This window comes from Hyla sarda, chromosome 4 (genome assembly GCF_029499605.1).
Source record: "Hyla sarda isolate aHylSar1 chromosome 4, aHylSar1.hap1, whole genome shotgun sequence".
Taxonomy (NCBI): domain Eukaryota; kingdom Metazoa; phylum Chordata; class Amphibia; order Anura; family Hylidae; genus Hyla; species Hyla sarda.
Genome location: NC_079192.1, coordinates 207022335 through 207047029, shown reverse-complemented (window position 1 = coordinate 207047029; position 24695 = coordinate 207022335). Strand labels below are relative to the sequence as shown.

At 43.4% G+C, this 24695-nt stretch overlaps 1 protein-coding gene and 1 non-coding gene across 4 annotated transcripts in view; both read right to left on the bottom strand.

Moving 5' to 3' along the window:
• ELAPOR2 (endosome-lysosome associated apoptosis and autophagy regulator family member 2) overlaps positions 1 to 24695 on the bottom strand; it is a 175768-nt gene that overhangs the window by 95118 nt on the left and 55955 nt on the right. Inside the window, exon 1 of one of the 3 annotated variants that reach the window (XM_056573386.1) lies at positions 9305 to 9489. The exons of the other annotated variants lie outside the window; for them this stretch is intronic. Coding sequence (XP_056429361.1) covers positions 9305 to 9394 — 90 coding nt within the window. The 5' untranslated portion in view covers positions 9395 to 9489. Of the gene's footprint in view, positions 1 to 9304; positions 9490 to 24695 lie in introns of those variants that run through there. 3 annotated transcript variants of the gene reach the window in all.
• LOC130268123 (U6 spliceosomal RNA) lies at positions 3687 to 3793 on the bottom strand. Its single transcript, XR_008843487.1, has one exon. It is a non-coding gene; the product is annotated as a U6 spliceosomal RNA (small nuclear RNA).

The following is a 24695-nucleotide window of genomic DNA, read 5'->3' as shown; positions in this document are numbered from 1 at the left end:
ATTACCAAAGTAGAAGCAAGGGTTATAAAACCTACCTCTATGATAGGCACAAACTTGGTTGAGAGTACATAAAAAAGCATATCAATCCACAAGTGCTATCTTTTGTAAACTAACATTGATGGTATCATCCAGTCCCTAGACAATCCACAAAATGATAATAACAAGAGCTCTAAAACACATATCAGCTCAAAATATGTGGTGGATCTAAAATATACAAAATGTATTATTCTGAATATAATTACAGCAGAGCTCTATTATCAAGCTATTGTTTCCTGGTATCAGCCATAGCTTTAGTTACGGTTTTCTCAGCTGTTTTGGGTCATAAATAAATTACAGAATACACAAATTAATTGAATTCTTAATATCTAAATTTTTTTTGGTCTACCGTATATACTCGAGTATAAGCTGACCCGAATATAAGCTGAGGCCCCTAATTTCACCCCAAAAAACCAGGAAAAGTTATTGACTCGACTATAAGCCTAGGGTGGGAAATACATCATCCCCCCTGTCATCATCCAGACCCCCGTCATTAACACCCTCATCATCATCACCCTGTCATCATCCCCCCTTCATAATTACCCTGTCATCATCCCCCTCTTCATCATCACCGCCTGTCATCATCCCCCTGTCATCATCCCCCCCTTCATCATTACCCTGTCATCATCCCCCCTTCATCATCACCGCCTGTCATCATATCCCTGTCATCATCCCACACCCCCTTCATCATCACCGCCTGTCATCATCCCCCTGTCATCATCCCACACACCCCCTTCATCATCACCGCCTGTCATCATCCCCCTGTCATTATCCCACACACCCCCCTTCGTCATCATAACCCTGTCATCTTCCCCCCTTCATCATCACCGCCTGTCATCATCCCCTTGTCATCATCCCACACCCCCCCTTCATCATCACCACCTGTCATCATCCCCTTGTCATCATCCCACCACCCCCTTCATCATCACCACCTGTCATCAGCCCACCCCCCCTTCATCATCACCCTGTCATCATCCCCCCTTCATCATCACCACCTGTCATCATCCCCTTGTCATCAACCCACCCCCCCCTTCATCATCACCACCTGTCATCTGCCCCCCCCCCCCCTTCATCATCACCGCTTGTCAATGTCTGCAGTGGTCTTCAACCTGCGGACCTCTAGATGTTCCAAAACTAAAACTCCCAGCATGCCCGGAGTTGTAGTTTTGAAACATCTGGAGGTCCGCAGGTTGAAGACCACTGCGGCCTTCAACATCATCCAGACCCCCCCCCCCCCCCCCCCCCCCTCACTCCCTTTAGTTTTGTACTCACCTCCGCTCGGCGGGATGTTAGGGTGAGCTGGTCCGGGCCATCTGTGCTGCAGGGACCGTCCGGTGGGGAGGGATAGTCATTCCAGGCTGTCCATCTTCCCCGGGGGGGGGGCCTGTTCTGCGCTTCAGGCCCAGAATAGAGACGTTGCCTTGACGACGACGCACAGGGATGTTGCTCATGAACGTCCCTGTGCATCGTCATCAAGGCAACGTCACCATTCTGGGGCCGGGCCCGAAGCGCAGAGAAGAGGCCCCCCCCGGTGAAGATGGACAGCTCAGAACGACTATCCCTCCCAACCGGACGGTCCCTGCAGCACAGATGGCCCGGACCAGCTCACCCTAACGTCCCGCCGAGCGGAGGTGAGTACAAAACTAAAGGGGGGGGGGGTCTGGATGATGATGAAGGCCGCAGTGGTCTTCAACCTGCGGACCTCCAGATGTTTCAAAACTACAACTCCCAGCATGCCCGGACAGCCTGGGGGTTATAGTTTTGAAACATCTGGAGGTCAGAAGGTTGAAGACCACTGGCTGGGCGGAGAGTTCACTCGAGTATAAGCCGAGGGGGGTGTTTTCAGCATGAAAAATCGTGCTGAAAAACTGGGCTTATACTCGAGTATATACGGTATATGGTACCTCCCCACATTACACACACTGTACCTAGAGGACCTGTATGATTCATTGTGTTCAATTAATTTGTGTATACGTGGGGTATCGTGCAACACAGCAACCTTGGCACAGTTTTGTTTTGGTGTGAGCCCCCTATGTCATAAATAAATTACAAATAGAAAAAAATATAAGAGTAGCTCACTACAGCAATAGAACCCATATCCGAGGTTACTGATGCTGCCTATACCCCGAAAGGCCAAAAATTTAGAAAACAAAAATAATAAAGATGAACAGTCCTCAACGATAGGTGTATGAAAGTATGAAGACAGTATATAATGCGATAAAGATTATTATAGAGTAAAAATTTAAACTGAAAAATAGAAAAAAAAAATGAAAAACAACAAAAAAGTCAAAGAAAAAGACCAAGAATAAGTATGGTAAATTTAGTTATTTACCTGCCGGACATTTATCATACTTCTTCTTGGTCTTTATCTTTAACTCTTTTTTTCTATTATTCATTTTTATTTTTACTCTATATAGACCTTTATTACATTCTGTACTATCTTCATGCTTTCATACACCTACCCTTGAACACTGTTCATATTTCTTGTCTTTGCTTTACTTTACACACAGCAGAGAACAAACACATAACACAAATAGCAGACAGTTTTTATTTGTAAATAAATAAAGATATTTTAAAGACAATACAGGTCTGTAGGCACGAGCGCTCACGTGACCAGCGCTTATGAATATTTAAATCTAGCGGGCGTGCCCACCTCAAAGCACAAATCAGCGCTGGAAGAGGGGGACCTTCGGGGGATCGGTGCTCCGGACTTCAGGTAGGTATAGCAGCCCGAGACCACCACACACACACCCTTTATCCTGCTTCTTAGGCTATGTTCACACATCAGAATTTCCGCATTGGATTTCCGCATGGTAATCCGCATGGAAATTCTGCATGTGTTTCCGCAGTACCATTCACACTGCTTTATTTCCGCATCGGTCTTTCCGCTGCAGGAATACTGCATTCTGCAAAAAGAAAGGTCCTAATTTTTGGCGGAATTCAGATGCAGAAGCTCATTGAAATAAATGGGGCTTTTTCTCTCTGCTAAATGCAAAATTTTGGCAAATTGTGTGCTGAACTCACGGGGATTTCACACAAAATTTTACAAAAGCGATGAAAGAAAAGCATTCTTTTCCATGCACAGATTTTCCGCATGAATTACGTCATAATTCCGCATATGTGTAGAAAGATGTGGAATTCTGCGTCCGCATCATTTGGCCAGAATTCCGCATCTTTATGGGGATATTCTGACGTGTGAACATAGCCTTATGGTTAAAACAGGGCTTTCCAAACAGTATGCCTCCAGCTGTTGCAAAACTGCAACTCCCAGTATGCCCGGACAGCCAAAGGCTGTCCGGGCATGCTGGGAGTTGTAGTTTTGCAAGAGCTGGAGGCACACTATTTGAAAAAAAAAAAAAACTGGTAAAACATTTGTAAAACCTAACATGGTATTGATATAAGGTGAGCACCATATAGTGTAGGGAGCTACTTAAATTAGTGACATATCAATATCCGATTCTATTCAGTAAGCAAACAGTACACACCTTACTGCTGCAAGACAAGCACACTAAGTCCTTTCATACTTTACTATTCCTCATATTTCCCCATGGAGGTACCCTGGTACTAGTGTCACATACACCTACAATTTTTTGGGAAAACACCACAAGTTTTGTAAAGTTTCTTTTTGTTTGTTTTTTTCCAGGCATTTTTTTTTTATGGAATGTTTCACGAATTTGCGTGTCATCCTTGCGCAGGGGCCATGCTAATCTTCTCTGTATCGTTCAAATTTTAGTATATGTGCTGCCGAAGCGAGCACTTTCCAGGCATTTTTAACAGCATTTTTGGCTGAAAAATGCTGAAGACAATTGTTAGGTGGAATTCTTTAAGGAAATATAAAACACCCTACCAATAATGGAGGAGATTTATGAAATCTTCTGCAAAGGAACAATGAAGTAGTTGCCGTTAACAACCAGTCAGATTGCTTTTTACATAAAAAAAAAATAAAAAAAGGTTTCTGAAAAATAAAGGCTAGAATCTGATTGGCTGCTATGGGCAGGGCTGTGGAGTCGGTAGATAAATGTTCCGACTCCGCAGTTTTTTGTACTTCCGACTCAGACTCCTCTGTATTAATATGCAAATGTATTTTATATATTCCTTGAATGAAAGAAAGGCAACATAAATGTCATTACCACAGGACTACTGGCTGGGAAGCCAACAGTCTATTGTATTGAACAGTTTAAACCCACCAAGTTCTTATAATCTCTTCTAGCAGAGAGAGGTAGTTGGGCAGAAGCTGCTGCCTTCTCCTTTTTGTGTGCTGATCTGCTGCTGAAGATAGGGCAGTGGGAGGATCCAGGAAGGGGCATTTATTATAAAACATGATTTCCCTAGTAGAATCCCATAGTCCTGTTTAAAGTTTAAGCTAACAATCGGAGTTTACAAGTTTTTATAGCCTTAGCTGAATGACAGCAGTTTTTCCAATGGTTTACATCTTCAGTCTTGAACTATTGACCCTCCATTCCCTTCACTTATACAAGTGTCTCTAGTCCTGCAAAAAACATATTTACTTAATCCCTTATCAGTGAGAGGCTAGGTTACCCATGGGTTCCCTGTAACAGCAGAACACAACACTATGGAAAGTATAAGTATTGCCGCTCCTAATTGTGCGTTGTGTGCCATATAGTGAAGCACATGAAAAGCATGCTTCTTCACGGTCACTTAACGTGTTGGTTTTGCGGTCACGTGAGGCACTGCATGCATTGGTCTTTATTCTTACAGTAGAGAAGTCATTAATTAGAACTTTTTGTGAATTGGGACATTCCAATCTAAATTTAGTAGGAGTCGGAGTTGGTGCATTGTTTGCCGACTCCGACTCCAGGTACCCAAAATTTCGTCCGACTCCTCGACTCAGACTCCACAGCCCTGGCTATGGGTTCCCGATTTATGGTATGTTTTTGATGGCAAAAACACCAGGAAAAAACCACATTAATTAAAACACAATCCTTTATAAAACTTTCACAAAAACTGCATTGAAAAAAAACATTAGAAGCATCAAGCACAAAAAAATGCCACAAGTGTGCATGTTTAATGGGAGTTGTACAAATGGTGTAGCTCCGCAAGTTACGCTGTTTACGTAGTTCTGGGAGTTACGCAAACAGCACAGCTTGCGGAGCTAAGACGTTTGTGCAATTCCCAGTAAAGTCAATGGGATTTATGCAAATTGCGCAATTTCCTCACTCTGCTGCTTCCGTCATTTCTGACCATTTTTTGTGGCTGCAAACTGGCAGGAGATGGCCGGAAAAGGGAAAGAGCCATCTGGGACAACCAAACATATTTTTAGCATAGTTTTATTTTGCCCAGAAAAAAAAGGCACATTTATTGCCCTACATGACAGTTTTTGTAGCATTTTTCCCCAAAAAATAGCAAGTATTGCATTGTGTAGCACTAGTGTTTCTGTAGTATTTTATTAGATGTGATTCTTTGGACATGTAATTCAAGGATTGTGGTTTTCAAGCATTCCTACATTTGCAATTTTTTTAAGTGTTATTTTAAGCCTATGGTGGCCTATGGAAGAAAAATATTTCGCAAACTAGGTGAAAAAACATAGCTAGAGCAGATTTTATTTTTCCAGTGACCCCAAAAAACACCACTCAAGGGAGAAAAAAATGCCAGAAAGAAACTAGCATTCTTAGGCTTCTTTCACACTGCCGTTAGTACACGGTAGTGTGACAGCCGTCAGGAGAGCCGGGCAAAATAGTGGGAGAAAAATTACCGCTTGTGCCGTCTTTTTTTCCCACTATTCATAACGGCACCCCGCAGCCCCCATAATAGTAAAGGGGAGCCGCCAGGACCCATTGTTGCCCATTGCTCCCAGTCATGAGAACGGGCGTTAAAGGCAGAAAAAAAGAGACTTTGACGGCCGTTCTCAAAAAAAGAAATGCCAAGAGTTTTCCATTGACACTGGCACTCCATACATTTAGTAGTGGCTGTGCAGAGTATGGCAACCCTGTCCAATTCAAGTGAATGGGAAAAAACTGAAATATCCTGTCCAGCTTTTAAATAGGCCATTAATATTGTGATGATACTCCTGAGGCTTCTGTTGGGCTTCTCCACAATGCCCATACCGTCATCAAGCAAGGGAAAGAGAAAAATGTCCAAGGGTTGTTTTAGGCATGTCGATGGAAAAATTAAGCCAAATGAAGTGACCTCAATAAACTTTTTGCAAAGAGGGACCCTCTCTTTTACAAGCAGGTAAGGCCTTGTTCACATCACTGCTTAGCTCAACTAAAAGGAGCTTCATCGCAAAAAGAAAATAAGTTTTCTTTGTTTTATTTATGCTTAAAAAGCTGCCACTAGGTGTCTCCCTACTTGTCCAGAGCACATTTCCCCCATCTCTTGCACAGACTTTGGACTCCTGCTGGCTTGGCAGAAGTCCAAAATCAGGAAATGCAGTCTGGAGTGCTGAGGGGGGGTGTGCAGCCTTAGCCAATCAGAGCTCATCTCCAAAACTTAACTGCTCTGGGCTGTGTGTAGCAGAGTGAGGGAGGAAGTTCTCCCCTGTATGGCTTCAGATGATGTCACGCCTGCTGGGGAATGCCCCTTCTAAGTCTGTGAATCTGACTGAGACTGAGCAGAAAATAAAGAGCAATATCATGGTAGAAACAAATAATAAAAGACAGGGGGTGGTTTATCATGATGGGGGCAGTGAACTGGGAGGATTATAAAATTTGACAAGATTATGAGAGGTACTCTTTAAAGGAGATATTGAGTGGTGAAAAACGTATCCCCTATCCTAAGGATAGGGGATGCATTTTAAATCGTGGGGGGTCTGACCTGTACGGGGCCCCGGCAGCCCCCGCGGGAAGGGGGCGTGTTGACCATCGCACGAAGCGGGGGCTGACATCCCCCCTCAATACAACTCTATGACAGAGCCGGAGCGCTGCCTTCGGCAATCTCCGGCTCTGCCATAGCAATGTATTGAGGGGGCGTGTCGGCCGCCACTTCGTGCGGTGGTGAACACGCGCTATCTGGCCAGCGAGCCGGGGCCCCGTACAGGAGATCGCGGGGGGCCCCAGCGGTCGGACCCCCCAGGATCTGAGACTTATCCCCTAGGATAGGGGATAAGTTTTTCACCACTGGACTACCCTTTAAATGACGGACCCCATTCAAGTCAATACAATCCGTACAGACCCTGCTGTTTCAGTTATGCTCTGACTCATTCAAGGTCTGTTTGGCACAAAAAAAAGGGCCAAACAGACCATTAAGTAAGGCCTCGTTCACATTTCCGTCGGACTCAACTATTCGGAGTTCAGTCGGCAATCCGGCCAGAAGAATGGGAATTTAGCGGAAAAAAATTCTGCAAGCACTATTTTATTCCCAGCTAAATTCCTGTAAAATTGGACCCCATGAAAATAAATTGGGTCCGTCGGGACCCGATAGTAGACGTTTGCATCTGACCCATTTTAGGCTTAAAAAAAAAAAAAGAGACGATTGGACGCTTAACAGGTCAGATGCGAACGGCAATGTGAATCTAGCCTTAGCCTAAAGAGTATTCATAAAACAGCATCAGGTCCCTGTTTATAGAGACAATGTAGACACTTCTTGATCCAAACACACACATGACTGTACAAAAATGCTTGCTGTATTTTGTCTCCAGTCTCATCCTGTTCTCTGCTGGATGAACTTCCCAACACCCAAAATTATTCCTCCTCTACTCAACAAGCGGCACATGCCACTTACTTAAATCATGGCTGGATACACAGTCACAGCGAATTACAGCAGGGGACACTGGGATACGATAAAAGGACTTCATTCTGTTGGAAGTCCTCAGTTGGGGGAAGTGAAGAAGGAGTTGTTAAAGGGGCACTCTGGTGGAAAACAATACTTTTTAAACCAACTGGTGCCAGAAAGTTAAACAAATTTGGAAATTACTTCTATTAGATAGCCTTAATCCTTCCTGTACTTATCAGCTGCTGTATACTACAGAGGAAGTTGTGTAGTTCTTTTCTGTCTGACCCCAGTGCTCTCTGCTGACACCTCTGTCCATGTCAGGAACTGTCCAGAGCAGGAGAGGTTTGCTATGGGGATTTTCTCCTGGACAGTTCCTGAAATGGACAGAGGTGTCAGCAGAGAGCACTGTGGTCAGACAGAAAAGAACTACACAACTTCCTCTGTAGTATACAGCAGCTGAAAAGTACAGGAAGGATTAAGATGTTTTAATAGAAGTAATTTACAAATCTGTTTAACTTTCTGGCAACAGTTGATCTAAAAAAAAAAAAAAATCCACTGGAGTATCCCTTTAAAATAGATAAGAAGACTATACCACAGTGTTTTCCAACCAGGGTGCCTCCAGCTGTTGCAAAACTACAACTTCCAGCATGCCTGGACAAGCCTGGTTGGGAAACACTGTTATACTGGTTTATACCTGGTTACACTTACTACTTCTAGACAATCAGTACCCGCACAAAGGCCACATTTCTTTAAAACATAAGTACCATACGTATTTAGATAATATTACAAGCCAGCCCAAACAGCACTCTAGAATATCCAAATAATCTAGCACAGTTTTTCCCAACCAGGGTGCCTCCAGCTGTTGCAAAACTACAACTCCCAGCATGCCCGGACAGCCAAAGGCTGTCCGGGCATGCTGGGAGTTGTAGTTTTGCAACAGCTGGAGGCAACCTGGTTGAAAAACACTAATCTAGCATATGTAAGGAAAGCAGGAAGCCTAGCTTCCTTTGTCCACCCAGCACTTTCAGGACATGCCAATGTAAATGCAACAAGACCTTTTCCCTATCGAAAAACTGATAGGATTCACTAAGTTATAAAATAAATATAATATAAAATATATGCATAATACACATTACTGAAGCTTTCAGCTACTTTTACATTAAGGGTGGATTGGTGGATTCACACGCAGCAGATTTAGTTGCAGCAGTTTCTATGACTGTCCCATTCATCTGAATGAAAGTTGCAGAAATTCCTGGTGCAGAATTCCCCCTATTCAGATGAACAGAAAGGATTTTCAGCAGCAGAAATTTCTGCAACAAACATCTCCATTCTATCATCTTTGCAATTTAAAGAGACAGTGCGATGCATATGAATGGCCTGTTTTGGCATATCACTGGTTAAACAAGAATGGCTAATAATAGGTTGGCATATAGGGGTTTTCTCTGTAGGGCAGCACCCTGATCCTGCTGAATACACCCACCAGCCCCTATAGGCAGGGGATGGAGAATTGTGCACAACAATGATCGTGTATCCCCCTGCCCTCCAGTCAGCTATGGACGGATCCCATGTAATAGGCTTAGATAAATCTGCCCCTCACCTCATTACAAACTGGTACATTGCTCAGAGCTGTGCCCAGGACCAGCTGTAGGCAGAGGGCAAAGCGTCCAGTCCAGCAGGAGAGTCCCATTGTGAAGATGGAGCTGAGGATGAGGAGTGCACGCTGTCACCATTAAGATGAGGATGCTCCTTCACCTGCTCACGCTGGGAATAGAACAGTGACAACGCCGGCTGGTGACGTCATGACGAGGAGGGACGAGGGAGGGGTGAGTAGTCCTGCCCAGCTGGGTGGCACTGGTGTATGCTTCGAGGAGAGACTCAAGTGGGAGGAAGGGGAATGATACAAAGTGTAGTATGCAGACAGACACATATTAGTCCTAGTACACAGATGTTTTCATGTTCTGCCCCTAATATAAGATGGCAAAACATGTTCCTATAAATATTTATATAAATATATAGATAGATAAATAGATAGATAGATAGAGAAAAAGAAAATATATAAGATATAAAGAGAGAGAGAGAGAGAGATTGGTAGATATACTAATATGAAGACCAAGTCCACTTATTTTTTATTTGTTTTGTGCACAAAATTGTACATAAAATTTAATATGAGGTCAATATAGCATATTTAACCCTTTAAGGACCCGGGGTTTTTCCGTTTTATGCACTTTCGTTTTTTTTTTCTCCTTACCTTTAAAAAAAATCACAATTCTTTCAATATATGGAAAAATCCATACGAGGGCTTATTTTATTTTTTTTTTGCACCACCAATTCTACTTTTGTAATGACTTAAGTCATTTTACCCTAAAAAAAATCTACAGCAAAACAGAAAAAAAATCATTGTCCGACAAAATTGAAGAAAAAAAACACCATTTTGTAAGTTTTGGGGGCTCCCGTTTCTAAGTAGTAAATTTTTCGGTAAGAATGACACCTTATCTTTATTCTGTAAGTTCATACGGTTAAAATGATACCCTACTTATATAGGTTTGATTTTGTCGCACTTCTGGAAAAAATCATAACTACATGCAGGAAAATGTATACGTTTAAAATTGTCATCATCTTCTTTAACTTTTTTTTTTTTTTTGCGCATATGGGGCGGTATGAGGGCTAATTTTTTTGCACCGTGATCTGAAGTTTATAGCAGTACTGTTTTTGTATTGATCTTGTATTGATCGGACGTTTTGATCACTTATTCATTTTTTCATGACATAAAAAGTGACCAAAAATACTCTATTTTGGACTTTGGGATTTTTTTGCACGTACGCCATTGACCGTGCATTTTAATTAACAATATATTTTTATAACTCGGACATTTCCGCATGCAGTGATACCACATGTGTTTATTTTTATTTACACAGTTTTTTAACCCCTTAAGAACTGAGCCCTTTTTCACCTTAAGGACTCTGCCCTTTTTTGCAATTCTGACCACCGTCACTTTAAGCATTAATAACTCTAAGATGCTTTTACCTTTTATTCTGATTCTGAAATTGTTTTTTCGTGACATATTCTACTTTATTTTAGTGGTATATTTTTGTCGTTACTTGCATCCTTTCTTGGTGAAAAATCCCAAAATGTAATGAAAATTTGGAAAACTTTGCATTTTTCTAACTTTGAAACTCTCTGCTTGTAAGGAAATGGATATTCCAAATAAATGTTATATTGATTCACTAATACAATATGTCCACTGTATGTTGGCATCTTAAAATGGACATATTTCTACTTTTTGAAAACATTTGAGGGCTTCAAAGTATAGCAGCAATTTTCAAAATTTTCATGAAAATTGCAAAATCTGAAGGGACAGATGTTACAGAACTACAACTCCCAGCATGCCTGGGCAGTCTAGGCATGCTGAGAGTTGTAGTTTTGCAACATCTGGAGGGCTACCGTTTGGGCACCACTGTAATAGTGATCTCCAAACTGTGACCCTCCAGATGTTGCAAAACTACAACTCCCAGCATGCCCAGACAGCCTTTGGCTGTCTGGGCATGCTGGGAGTTGCAGTTTGGCAATTACTAGGAAGGCAGCAGTAAAGTTCGCTTTACTGCCATCTCCCTTGATGCTCCACGCCGTCGCCTCCCTACCTGCGCCGCTGATCTCCGCTGAAGTCACCGACGATCGGCGGCCCCCACGGCATCTTCTTTACAAGTACCATCTTCTCCCCCCGTTCTGCCCGACATCAAAGGGCGGGCAGAGCGGGGGGGGGGGGGGGGGGTTTCCATGGCAACACCCCCCCCCCCCCCCCGTCTTCAACTGCCATTGGTCAGTACTCAGTTCTGACTTATGGCAGGGGATAGGAGGAGGTTGAAGCACTGCAACCTCGCTCCTATCCCTTAGGATGATCAGGGCTGTCACTGACAGCTCCGATCATCCCTATTTTCCGGGCGATCGGGTCACCAGAGACCCAATCAGCCCGGAAAAGCAGAAAATCACATGTCTGAAATGAATGATTTCAGCAGGCATCCTGGTCCGGTCCCCACCCGGCGAGCGGCAGGGGCTGGAAGAACGCAGGGCGTATTCATACGCCCTGAGTCCTTAAGGACTCGGAAACGGGGGCGTATGCATACGCCCTGCGTCCTTAAGGGGTTAAATGGTAAAAGGGCGGTGATTCAAACTTTTATTAGGGGAGGGGTTAAATGATCTTTATTAACTTTTTTTTTGCAATGTTATAGCTCTTATAGGGGGCTATAACACTGGACACACTGATCTTTTACATTGATCAATGTTATCCCATAGGATAACATTGATCTATGATTCTGCCACTTGACTGCTCATGCCTGGAGCAGTCATTCGACGATCAGACAAGCAGGTAGGGACACTCCTTGTGTCCTTCAGCTGTTCAGGACGCCGCAATTTCGCCACGGCGGTCCCGAACAGCCCACTGAGCTAGCCGGGAGTAGTTTACTTTCTCTTTAGACGCGGCGATCAACTTTGAACACCGCGTCTAAAGGGTTAATAGTGCCACGCGCTATTAGCCACGGGTCCCAGCCATTGTTAGAGGCTGGGCACGCGTTATAGAAAGGGAGCGGACTCAGGGCGTACAGTTACTCCCTGGGTCCTTAAGTGGTTAATATTGATAATAAAAATATTTTAATAAATAATATGTTTATTACATTTTTCAAGAGAACAATACAATGTGATAAAGTCGCCGGCATTTATCATTTTAGGTGTAAGTGAAGCATTTTTCTACACTTTTTTTGTGCGCAGGTAATGTATAGGAGCATCAAATTTATTAAATGTCACAGAGCATTTGGTAAATTTTGTGCAGGTCACATTTTCTGAAATTTCACTCTTCACATACACCAAAATGCTAAGTCTGGGCTGGTGTAGTTTTAGAGACTTTTCAGTGGCTTTGCGGCTTTTTACACCTTTTCACAAAAAGGCGCAGTTCATAAAACCCGTCCATATCATGTGTATTGCCAAATCAGTGGACTGCAACTCAAAATCAGCGGACACAAAGAAGGTGCAAATAAACCCTGCCTGTGCCTTTTTTGCGCCTTTTCTAGACACAAAAAACAGTCTAAAGACAATGATAAATGTCGGCCAGTAAGTGAAAAGTACAAGGGGGGGGGGGGGGGGAGAGAAGGGGGCAAGGGAAGAGAAGAAGAGTTCAGGCAGTAGATGGATCAAATCCCTGGAGAACAATCGTGACGGTGAGACCCCGTTAGGAGGCAAACTGACAGCATATGAACGGCAATAACAATGGGGGACATTTATCAATGTTTGCTTATGTATTCCTTTTTTTAGTTATTTTTTTCTTACAATTTTTTTGCTTATGTGTGACTTATTTATCAACTGGTTTCAGCCTGTTGATAAATTTCTTTCACGTAAGCAATTTTTCTTTTTTTGCTTTGGTAGTGACTTTTTCTGCTCCATGTCTGAGCTGGAGTAAATTTAGTAGCTTTTTTCATGCAATGTGACTTTTTTGCGACTCTCCACTCTCTGACCACTGCAAGTCAAAAATCCCTTTTTTCTTTGGTAAGCAAGATTTATATTTTTTGCTTAGGACACTGCACAAACAAAAAGACACAGAAAAAAGAGCGTAGGCGCACGTGCAACAATTTTAAGCAAAATAAAACCTACTAAATGCCTTGATAAATGTCCCCCAATAATTTTATTTATATAGCACCAACAGATTCCACAGCATTTTATAATTTTGGGGTATAAATAAAGAAAATATCAGACAATATTACACACTAAATATTGAAACAGGAGGAGTGAGGGCTGTGCTCGTGGGAGTTTACAGACTACGAGGGCATTAAAAAGGGATTGAGGGTTAATAGGGGTTGCCCTAAAAATACATACAGCGGGTGAAAGAGGTATTGATCAATACCCTTTGAAACTGCAAAAATTTTGGACACTGTGCCACAAATTGTGTCTGTGCCAGAGGTGTGATCGCCGTAAAAAGGGGGCGTGGCTTCCAAAATGGGTGTGTGGCCCCGACATAAAAAAAAAAAACATATTTACTAAGGTTTCCACAGAAAATGTGGTGGATTTGAGCTCTGGAAAACCCTACAGATCAGAGTAGGTAAATACCATGGAAAAATTCCTGTAGAAAATTGAAACCCACAAAGAAAACTACACTCCATTCCAAAATCCAATTAATTTAATTGCTGCTACTATAAATAATGAGGATTTACCGAATAGAAATTGCATGCAGAAAATCTGTAGCATTCATGCCATCCTAAGCAGAGAATTTACAGCATTTCTACACCAAAATTCTAAACATAAAATCCACACCACAGCATGCAGATTTTATTGTGGATTTTGGTACAGTTAATCCAAAGTAAGTTGGCTGCTGCATATTTTTGACTACTCCATGGGAAATTTTAATTTTTTTGCTTGCACTGTAAATTTTGTGTTTATGCCATATGTGACTGTACCCTAAATGTTGACACAGTTGACACTGGTTCACACAGCTGCGCCCCCCCCCCCCCCCCACCCCAAAAAAAAAAAAAAAAGAAAAGCCGAACAGACCCTTTTCATAACAGACACCACTGGGTCCCGTTGGACCCCATTGACTTGACTGACACATTGGGTTCCTGGTATTTTATAGAAGTTGAGTGGAGAAAAAAATAGGACATACGCTATTTTTTTCTCTGCTCAACTCCCGTCCTTTAAACGGGTTAAAGGGATTGCTCGGTAAAAACTATCTTATCCACCTGCTGGGACCCCCCCCGCACATGCTTCATTCATTTCTATGGGAGCACTCAGGTCTCTTCGCCGCATTAAAATTAATGGAGCACGTTTCGTCTACAACACACGCTCCTCACTGAGAACCAGGGTCCCATCCAGAGTTCGTGGGGGGTTCCAGTGGTCAGATCTCATGACCAGCTACTTATCCTCCATGCTGTGGATAGGGAATTAGGATAGTTTTTACCGAACCCTGCCTTTAAAGGATAGCTCCCACCATCACTTTTTTTCTTTTTTCTGTCCCTGCCTATTACCCATCTATCCCTAACCCCCTGCCTGCCTTTAATTTTTTTTCTACATATTAAAAATGCCTTTTTGTCTGCCTGGTAGTCTGCTCACTACTAGGCAGACTTCCCCAGCAGGCACCACGTCACTGATGCCTGCTGGGGCCGACACTTCCGCCCGTAGTTCACCTATACAGTGTGCCTCCAGCTGTTTCACTCCTACAACTCCCAGCTTGCCCTGACATCTATTGGCTGTCAGGGCATGCTGGGAGTTGTAGTGGAGAAACAACTGGAGGCACCCTGTATAGGTGAACACCGGATCTGTGATGGCCGCACATACCGCTCCCCGCCGCGCAGCCCGCGACCCCCCCGGCCCCATCGCACCGCTCAACTCACTCCCCCTTAGTTCACCCATTCAGAGTACTCCCCTCCCCGCCGCGCAGCCCGCAACCCCCCCGGCCCCGCCGCTACGCTCAACCCACTCCCCCTCCCCACCCCCCTTAGTTCACCTATGCAGTGTCCCTCCAGCTGTTTCCCCACTACAACTCCCAGCTTGCCCTGACATCTATTAGCTGTCAGGGCATGCTGGGGAAAGTGGGGAAACTGGGGGCATACTGTATAGGTGAACACGCAACGCCCCCCCCCCCCCCCCTGGCATAATACTTTACCTTGTCCCTGGGAGCCAGCGCGCATCCACTTCCTTCAAAGCGCTCGCTCCCACCTGTCTGATTGACAGGCGGAAGCGAGCACCGCAGTGACTGAATTTCGACTCATTGCCAGGCTTAAATGAGTCGAAATTCAGTAGTGACATCACTGCCGAATGCATTCGGCCACTAGGAGGGCGACCCCTAGTGGCCGAATTTAAAAGTGATTTTAAACTGGTTTAAAATCACTTTTTTAAATTAAAGTATATTAGAGATATGTTGTAGTACTTAAGTACTACAACATATCAATTTTTAGATTTCATGACATTGCCCATTTAGGCAACGGAGCTCCCTTTAGCAGAGCCCAGCACCAGTGTGAACTTAGACGGAGAACCATGGGTATGATTATTTCTGCTGGATTCACCGGACTGTGCCACATAAGAACAATAGTGGGGGGGGGGGGGGGTCCTGTTATAAATTTTAGATTCTGCCCCCAGGAACTTCAAGGTACAGTACACTTCAACTGATAACTGATTTCTTAAAAAAACATCACAATCTTCTCTCAATCGTGAACAGTGTACAGTGAACATGTGTCAATAATCACAGTGTGGTGATGCGGATCTCAGATTTACAAGAGTTGCAAGATAATATATTCAAAGGAGAAATATGAATGCTACAAGGCAAAGCAAAAAGCTAACAAGAAAAACAAGTCTAACAGCCGAGCAATTCTAAGTAACTACAGTCATGAGGAAAGATCAGAATAAAGTAAACAGAAGTCTGATGCACAAAAAGGGTAAAGAATAAAGGGGTGGGGCTTTAAACAGTGGGTGTGTCTTTGTGAGATGGGGTGTGGCTTGCAAGCCGAACTGAACATTCACCAGGAGATACAGAGCGGAGCTTGTGGAGTAAGGTACTGGAAAACCCATATACTTGCATGGGACTTGAAACAAAAACCCATCTTTTATATAACGGTGTAGGTATAGGGTTAATTAAACTATCATATATTTTTATTTGACATATAAGTAATATGTGTACCAGGTATTATTGAAATATCTCCAGCCGTACTGAAGTTATGTGGGAACATACATTTCCCATAGATTTGCATGGGACTTTAAACAAAAACCTCGACCCTCGCAAATGGGGATAGTTAAGGGTAAAATTAACTGGACATATAAGTAACATGTGACCAAGTATTATCGAAATATCTCCAGCCGTTTGGAAGTTATGCAGTATCATATATTTCCCATAGACTTGTATTGGACTTTGAACAAAAACCCCAACCCTGGCAATATGGGGGTGAGTAAGGGTTAAGTTACCTATCCTATGTTTGTTGTTGACATATAAGTAACATGTGTGCCAAGTTTCATGTTGATATCTTTAGCCGTTTGGACGTTATGCTGGAACATACACACATACACATTGGCCCTGATTTACTATTGTAAACCTGACATGTTTTGTCGGGTTGTGCACCAGATTCTGGCGCATTGCGCCAAAAATTCTATCTGCACCAGAATTTGCGGCAGCATTGAAAAAACCCGGAAAACTCAACATTTTACTCAGAAAACCCTAAAAAGGGGGCATGGTCATAGGGAAAAGGGGCGTGGTACCCCAAAAAAGGGGCGTGTCCCCGACATTTTCACAAAAACCCAACATATTTACTAAGGTTTCCACAGAAAATGTGGTGGATTTGAGCTGAGGAAAACCCCACAGATCAGAGCATGTGTAAAAAAAAGCAAAATATAGGGAAAAGTGCAAATGTAGGGAAACCTTACTAAATACTGTGAGAGAGAGAGAGAGAGAGAGATAAATCCCTCATAATGTCAGAAGACTTTGTTTCTTTAATATAATGGAAACCTCTTATGAATAAGGAACACAAATGGAAATCCAATTTAAATGTAAAGTCCCCTTTTACATGATTAGTTGCAGATCTTTAGTGACAGGTGTGTCTGCATTGTATAAACTCAGTATCTTCCCCTGAAGGTAAAGACAAGTTGCTTTTTTGCATACACTTCTCTTCTCTCAGTGACAGTATATACTCAAAACACCTAATGCCGAGCTAGTATCTTAAAAATCAAGTTGTCACAGAGCAATTAACACTATAGGAGGGATAGGAGGGATCTACTAAAGACTGCATGCTATATTTTAGTCTTAAAGGACAACTGTAGCCAGAACAACTTATCCCCTATCCACAGGATAGGGGATAAATATTTGATTGCGGGGGTCCGACCTCTGGGACCCCCCGCAACCTCCCAAGCGGGCCCTGGCATTGCTGCTCTGTGTCGATGGTACGCCCCCTCCCCAGCTCTATGGGAGAGGCAAGGAGGCACAAACGCTGCATCCCTGCCTCTCCCATAGAAGTACATGGAGGAGGCTTGTCGGCCACGTTGTCATGCTGCGACCGGCACTCGTCCTGCACGGGAGAGCAGGGGCCCCATGCAGGGGTCCCGACGGTCAGACCCCTGCGATGAGACACGTATTCCCTATCCTGTGGACAGGGCTGGCCCTACAATGGGACCCCATGGTCCCAGGCGGCACTTTTTCAGGAGCGGCACTTTGCTGCCCCCCTTTTTTTTTTTTTTTATTTGTGCCATCTGGGTCCATGGTCAGGCTGGCCCTGCGGCTGCGCCGCCGCTGCTCACTGTTCTAAAGTGCCCGCGGTGCTGGCACAGCCCGAGTTGCTTAATAAAACAGCAGCCACTTTAACACAGCGAGCCTGTGGCCGGCCAACCCAGGTCTGACAACGGACGTCGCGCAAGTGTCGTCCCTCCACAGACCCGCGCAGGAGGACGTCAGTAACGTTACTCATCAGGCCGCCGCCGGAGAGGAGAAACTCTGCGCAGGCCAGGTGAGTGTGTCTGTGTGTCTGTCTGTGTGTGTGTCTGGCTGTGTGTGTGTGTCGGGGACAGGGGAGTACTATGCTCCCTAATGTGGAGAAACTGCTACCTAATCAGGGGAAACTGCTACCTAATGAGGGGAAACTGCTACCAAATGTGGGGGAAATGCTACCTAATGTGGGAAAACTGCTACTTAATGTGGTTAAACTGCTACCTAATTTGGGAAAACTGCTGCCTAATGTGGGGAGACTGCTACCTGATGTTGGGAAACTGCTACCTACTGTGAGGAAACTGCTACCTAATGTGGGAAAACTGCTACTTAATGTGGGGAAACTGCTACCTGATGTGAGGAATCTATGCTACCTAATGTGGGGAAACGATGCTACCTATTGTGGGGAAACTATGCTACCTAATGTGGGAAAACTAAGCTTCCTAATTTGGGGAACTTATGCTACCTAATGTGAAGAAACTGCAACCTACCTAATGTAAGGAAACTGCTGCCTACCTAATCCTTTTTTTATTTTTATTTTTGTGTGTGTGTGTGTGTGTGTGTGGGGAGGGGGGCAGCATTTCACTCTTGGACCCAGGCAGCACAATGTCTTGGGCCGGCCCTGCCTGTGAATAGGGGATACGTTTTTATGGCTGCATATTTCCTTTAAGGCAAAGAACATTGGAAAAACTAATCTATTACAAATGTATTACTAATCTACACACATAAATGATATGTATGTATATATATATATATATATATATATATATATATAACTTAATGTGTGTGTATGTATGCATGTATGTATGCTTCAGCATCACTTCCAAATGGATAGAGATATTTTGATAAAACTAGTGTGCTAGCTAAAGGAAGTGTGTGTGGAAAAACACTGATGTGCACTATCTTACAATAAAGTAACAATGATTTCAGGACTGGTGAGTGCAGCTATTGCCTTTGTTCTTCTCTGTATGGTTAAATCAAACCTAACCTACCCCGTTATGTGAACACTGCCGAGCCCCTAGCCCACCAATCAGCTTGTTATGAGAATTGGGAATGCCCCTTTTAAACCTCTGAGACCCCCCCCCCCGTGACCTTCCAAGCGGGCCCTGGCATTGCCGCTCTGTGCGAGCTGCTAATGCGCGTAGCGTCAACTTCACTGAGGTCGACGGTACGACCCCTCCCCAGCTCTATGGGAGAGGCGGGGAGGCACGAACGCTGCATCCCTGCCTCTCCCATAGAACTACATGGAAGAGGCTTGTTGGCCGCGGTGTCATGCTGCGGCCAGCATGCCTCCTGCACGGGAGAGCAGGGGCCCCCGTGCAGGAGATTGCATGGGTCCCGGCGGTCGGACACCCTCGATGAGACATTATCCCCTATCCTGTGGACAGGACTGGTCCTACCATGGGCCAGCCTGACCATGGACGCAGGCGGCACTTTTTCAGGGGTGGCACTTTGCTCTCCCCCCCCCCCCCTTGTTTTATTTTATTTGTGCCACCTGGTCTATAGTCAGGCCGGCCCTGCCACTGCGCAGTCGCTGTTCACTGTTCTAAAGTGCCCGCTGCACCAGCGCAGCCCGAGCTGCTTATCTCCTTAACGACGAAGGACGTATATTTACGTCCAGCGCCGGCTCCCGCGATATGCCCCTGGGTCACGCAGTGACCCCGCGTCATATTGCGGTGGTCCCGGCGGCCATCAACGGCCGGGACCTGCAGCTAATGAAGGACATCACCAATCGCGGTGATGCCCTGTATTAACCCTTCAGAGGCGGCGATCAAAGCTGACCGCCGCGTCTGAAGCGAAAGTTAAACTATCCCGGCTGCTCAGTCGGGCTGTTCGGGACCGCCGCGGTGAAATCGTGGTGTCCCGAACAGCTTACAGGACAGCGGGAGGGACACTACCTGCCTCCTCGGTGTCCGATCGGTGAATGACTGTTCCGTGCCTGAGATCCAGGCAGGAGCAGTCAAGCGCTGATAACACTGATCACAGGCATGTTAATACATGCCAGTGATCTGTGTAAAAGATCAGTGTATGTAATGTTATAGGCCCCTATGGGAGCTATAACAAAAAAGTAAAAAAAAAAAAGTGTTAATAAAGCTCATTTAACCCCTTCCCTAATAAAAGTTTGAATCACCCCCCTTTTCCCATTAAAAAATAAAACAGTGTAAATAAAAATAAACATATGTGGTATCACCGCGTGCGTAAATGTCCGAACTATAAAAATATATCGTTAATTAAACCGCACGGTCAATGGCGTACACGTAGATAAATTCAAAAGTCCAAAAAAGCGTATATTTGGTCTTAAATAAAAAGTGATCAAAAAGTCCGATCAAAACAAAAATGATACCATTAAAAACTTCAGATCACGGTGCAAAAAATTATACCGTACCGTCCTGTACGTAGAAAAATAAAAAAGTTATAGGGGTCAGAAAATGACATTTTTAAACGTATACATTTTCCTGCAAGTAGTTATGATTTTTTCCAGAAGTATGACAAAATTAAACCTATATAAGTAGGATATCATTTTAATCAAAATGGACCTACAGAATAATGATAGGGTGTCATTTTTACCGAAATATGTACTTTTTTCTTCGATTTTGTCGCACAATGATTTTTTTTTCCATTTCGCCGTGGATTTTTGGGTAAAATGACTAATGTCACTGCAAAGTAGAATTGGTGATGCAAAAAATAAGCCATCATATGGATTTTTAGGTGGAAAATTGAAAAGGTTATGATTTTTAAAAGGTAAGGAGGAAAAAACAAAAATACAAAAACTGAAAAACCCTGCGTCCTTAAGGGGTTAATAGCACAGAAGCTACTTTATCACAGCGAACCTGCGGCCAGCCTTACAATAAAGTAACAATGATTTCACGACTGGTGAGTGCAGCTATTGCCTTTGTTCTTCTCTGTATGGTTAAATCAAACCTAACCTACCCCGTTATGTGAACACTGCCGAGCCTCTAGCCCACCAATCAGCTTGTTGTTAAGAGTTGGGAATGCCCCTTTTAAAGTGTCCCTGTTATTTACAAAATGACAAGACAGAGGCCATATTGCGTCTTAAAAGCTTACTTTTAAAAAACAATTTTTTTTAAATCAACTTGTGCCAGAAAGTTAGACAGATTTGTAAATGACTTCTATTAATATTTTTTAATCCTTCCAGTACTTATCAGCTGCTGTATACTAGAGAGGAAGTTCTTTTTCTGTTTGAATTTATTTTCTGTCTGACCACAGTGCTCTCTGCTGACACCTTTGTCCATGTCAGGAACTGTCCAGAGCCAAAGCAAATCCTCATGTCAGGAACTGTCCAGAGCAGGAGAGGTTTGCTATGAGGATTTGCTTTTGCTTTGGACAGTTCCTGACATGGACAGAGGTGTCAGCAGAGAGCATGGTGGTCAGACTGAAAAGAAATTCAAATAGAAAAGAACTTCCTCTGTAGTATACATCAGCTGATAAGTACTGGAAGGATTAAGATTGTTAAATAAAAGTAATTTCCAAATCTGTTTAACCATCTGGCACCAGTTGATTTAGAAAAAAAAAACATTTCCACTGGAGTACCCCTTCAAAGGTATCAGCCACGAACAACTAAGTTATTCAAATGAAGACATGCACTTTGTGTTTTTTTTTTATTTTTTTACTGTTATAGTGGCTGTCATCTGCTTTGGGCGACTGCTCTGCTAAGGGCAGAGGGGCAGAACATAGGGATAGACTTGGTAAACATAAAACTAATTTTACTTGCTTAACACAGCGTACACATATGGAGAAATGTTAAAGGACAAGTACAAGAAGTAATGCCCCAACAGATGTAACTATACAAGTGTATGCTGAATTCCTAGACTTTGCCTAGAAGCCCAACTGGTACTGGTGTGGTGAGTTATTACATCTATTTATGTGCTTATTAACCACCAAGTGCAGATATTGTGCATAATAGGTACAATTGGTACTGGGGTGGTGAGTTAGAGCATTCTATTGGAAATTAATAGTCTTTGGGGGAGATTTATCAAAGCTGTCTATGTCCCGCATCAATATAGACCAAAACTACAGAGGGTTAGTCTGGTCTATTGTGCGCCTAATTTATCAAAAGGCGCACGGCTCTTGGTAAATTCAGCGCACGGACTTCAGGATCTATGCTTTAGACTGTATTTAAACCTGCTCCAGCATGGTCTGACATTTCAGCCGATGCGACTTTGTTGCTGAAAAGTCGCTTTTGATAAATTCAGCACCAATGCATTTTTCCGTCTAAAATAGATTAGAATGCACTAAAATAGACTAAAATGCACTAAAATAGACTAGAATGCACTAAAATAGACTAGCATGCATCATGTTCTAAAAATCCTCTAAAGCAAAAGTCACAGAAAATTCGCACATATGTAGACTGCAAAAAGAAAAATAGCCAGCACAACTACTTAATACACGGGTGCACGCTGCTGTGGCAATTGCAGAGTATATAAAAAAAGTTGTTGTTAGGGTCCCATCCTAAATGAGGCCACCTCCGCGTGGTGGATGGGGGGAAACGTTTTGATCAAAAAGTGCGCCTCCATTTTTTGACCAAGTGTGTTGTTGCAATCTTCTTCTTTTTTTATATACTCTGTATTTGCCACAGCAGCATGCACCCATGTATTAGGTTGTTGTGCTGGCTATTTTTCTTTTTGCCTGTTTGTACAACTCAGGGGGAATGGCACCCTCTTTAGCTGTGCACCCCTCCCCCTTTTTCACAGGAGGTGTTTTAAATTGTTAATGGATCTAGCATGTCACCCAGTCAGAGGCTATATGCCCAACAGAGGTGATTGGATATGAGCGTTAGGCTCAGAATTTTTTTTAGGGTCCCATACTTAATGAGGCCACTTCTGCATGCTGGATGGGGGACACGTTTTGCTCAAAAAGTGCACTAAGAGCCTCCATTTTTTGACCAAGTGTGCTGCTGCAATCTTCTTTTTTCATCTTTAGACTGCGACTTTCTGTGCGACAAATTTAGACAGGAGAAAACTGTCTAAATCCTTTGATAAATCTCCCCATTTATGTCCAATAATCTCCATGCACTGATATAGCATTTTTTTTAGTACATGGGGATGCATTGTTTTGGAATTTCTACACTTAAATTTGGAATGTCAGATGCAAAAACTTTTTATATGTTGTTACTGATGAAAATTAAAGATTTTTTGTAACATGATTGTTATAAAATATTTAAAATGGCCCCTGAAATTCCCACCACTAGGGATCCCTATACTCTATGCTCTGTTCTGTCTGCTTAGGGAGCAGAGGGTTGACACGGGCTGTCAATCCCACTGAGGGGATGTGATTACAGCCGGAGCAGTAGGACTAGGTAAGTATAGTTTCCTGCCTAGGGGGCCGGTGGGGGAGACTTACTAACATCATATCCTCACCATCCCTACAGCCAGGAACATCTTGCGGTGATGGTGAGAAAGAAGATATTACTGTATCTAAAACCTTGCCACATTTGTTATATAATGTATGGTAAAATCTGATCATAGGTACCCTTTAAGTGATTTTACTTTTACTTGTTTTTATGTGGTGTCCCGGTACCGTATGGTATACCGTACCTTGTATGGTGGTCCCCAAAGTCAGAGTTACTTCGTTTCAGTAGGGTCCTCCTGGTGGGATAACCCCTAGTCGCCTCTTCCTTCTTCAATTTTATGATGTTTGCATGTATATGTCATTGCATATTTAATTATATATATATATATATATATATAGTGTCGCAGGACCTTAGGTCACATGATTAATGTTAATTCTATTAAGGTATGTTGAAGGACCTTCCTAGGTCACGTGTGTGGTGACATGGTTAGACCATAATTCCTTGTAAAGTGAATGACAGATGGTATGGACCAATGAGCTCTAGGCCAGCCCCTGCCCATATAAGTGAGCTGCCGGGTAATCCTCGCTCTCTTGGGTTCCGGACTAGTGGAGAGAGAGAAGAGATCCGTGCAACTTCCAAAGACAGGCTTAGGCCTGAAGCCTGCCAGCCTCAGCCCGAATCTAATCGTGAGTTACGATACCAATCCCCGCTAAAGCTGGCGTGACTGCTGGACCTAAACTCAATCCCTTAAATCCAGCAGAACAGCGCATATAAATCTCCTGAGCTTAAAACTCACAGTTCCAACCAACTGTCAGGATCCTCACAGACTCTTGTTATACAAAGACTGTTCCTGTTTAATGTTGCATAAAACCTGCAGTAAAAGTTCAGACAGTTTTCTGAAAGCCTACGGTTTTGGACATTCATTTATTATACCTCCCTATTGTTCTTGGGACGGGTGGCGATAGGACCAGCATATACAGAGGAGCCCACACCCTGGCGTCACGAGTGATAAGGGTTAAACAACCGCACAGCTACACCCCATATACCCTACATCCCCAGGCTACCACACTTAGTATATTTAATGCAAGTTTGGGATGGGAGGCTATATAAAGTAGTTCATAATTTGGTATCTCCAAAATAACTTATTGTTGGCCCTGTATCTTCTAGTGTTCACATGTTGTGGGAACCAAGCAGTAGTTTTTATCTGTCAAAAGTGTAGGGTTGGTTTTTACTTTATCA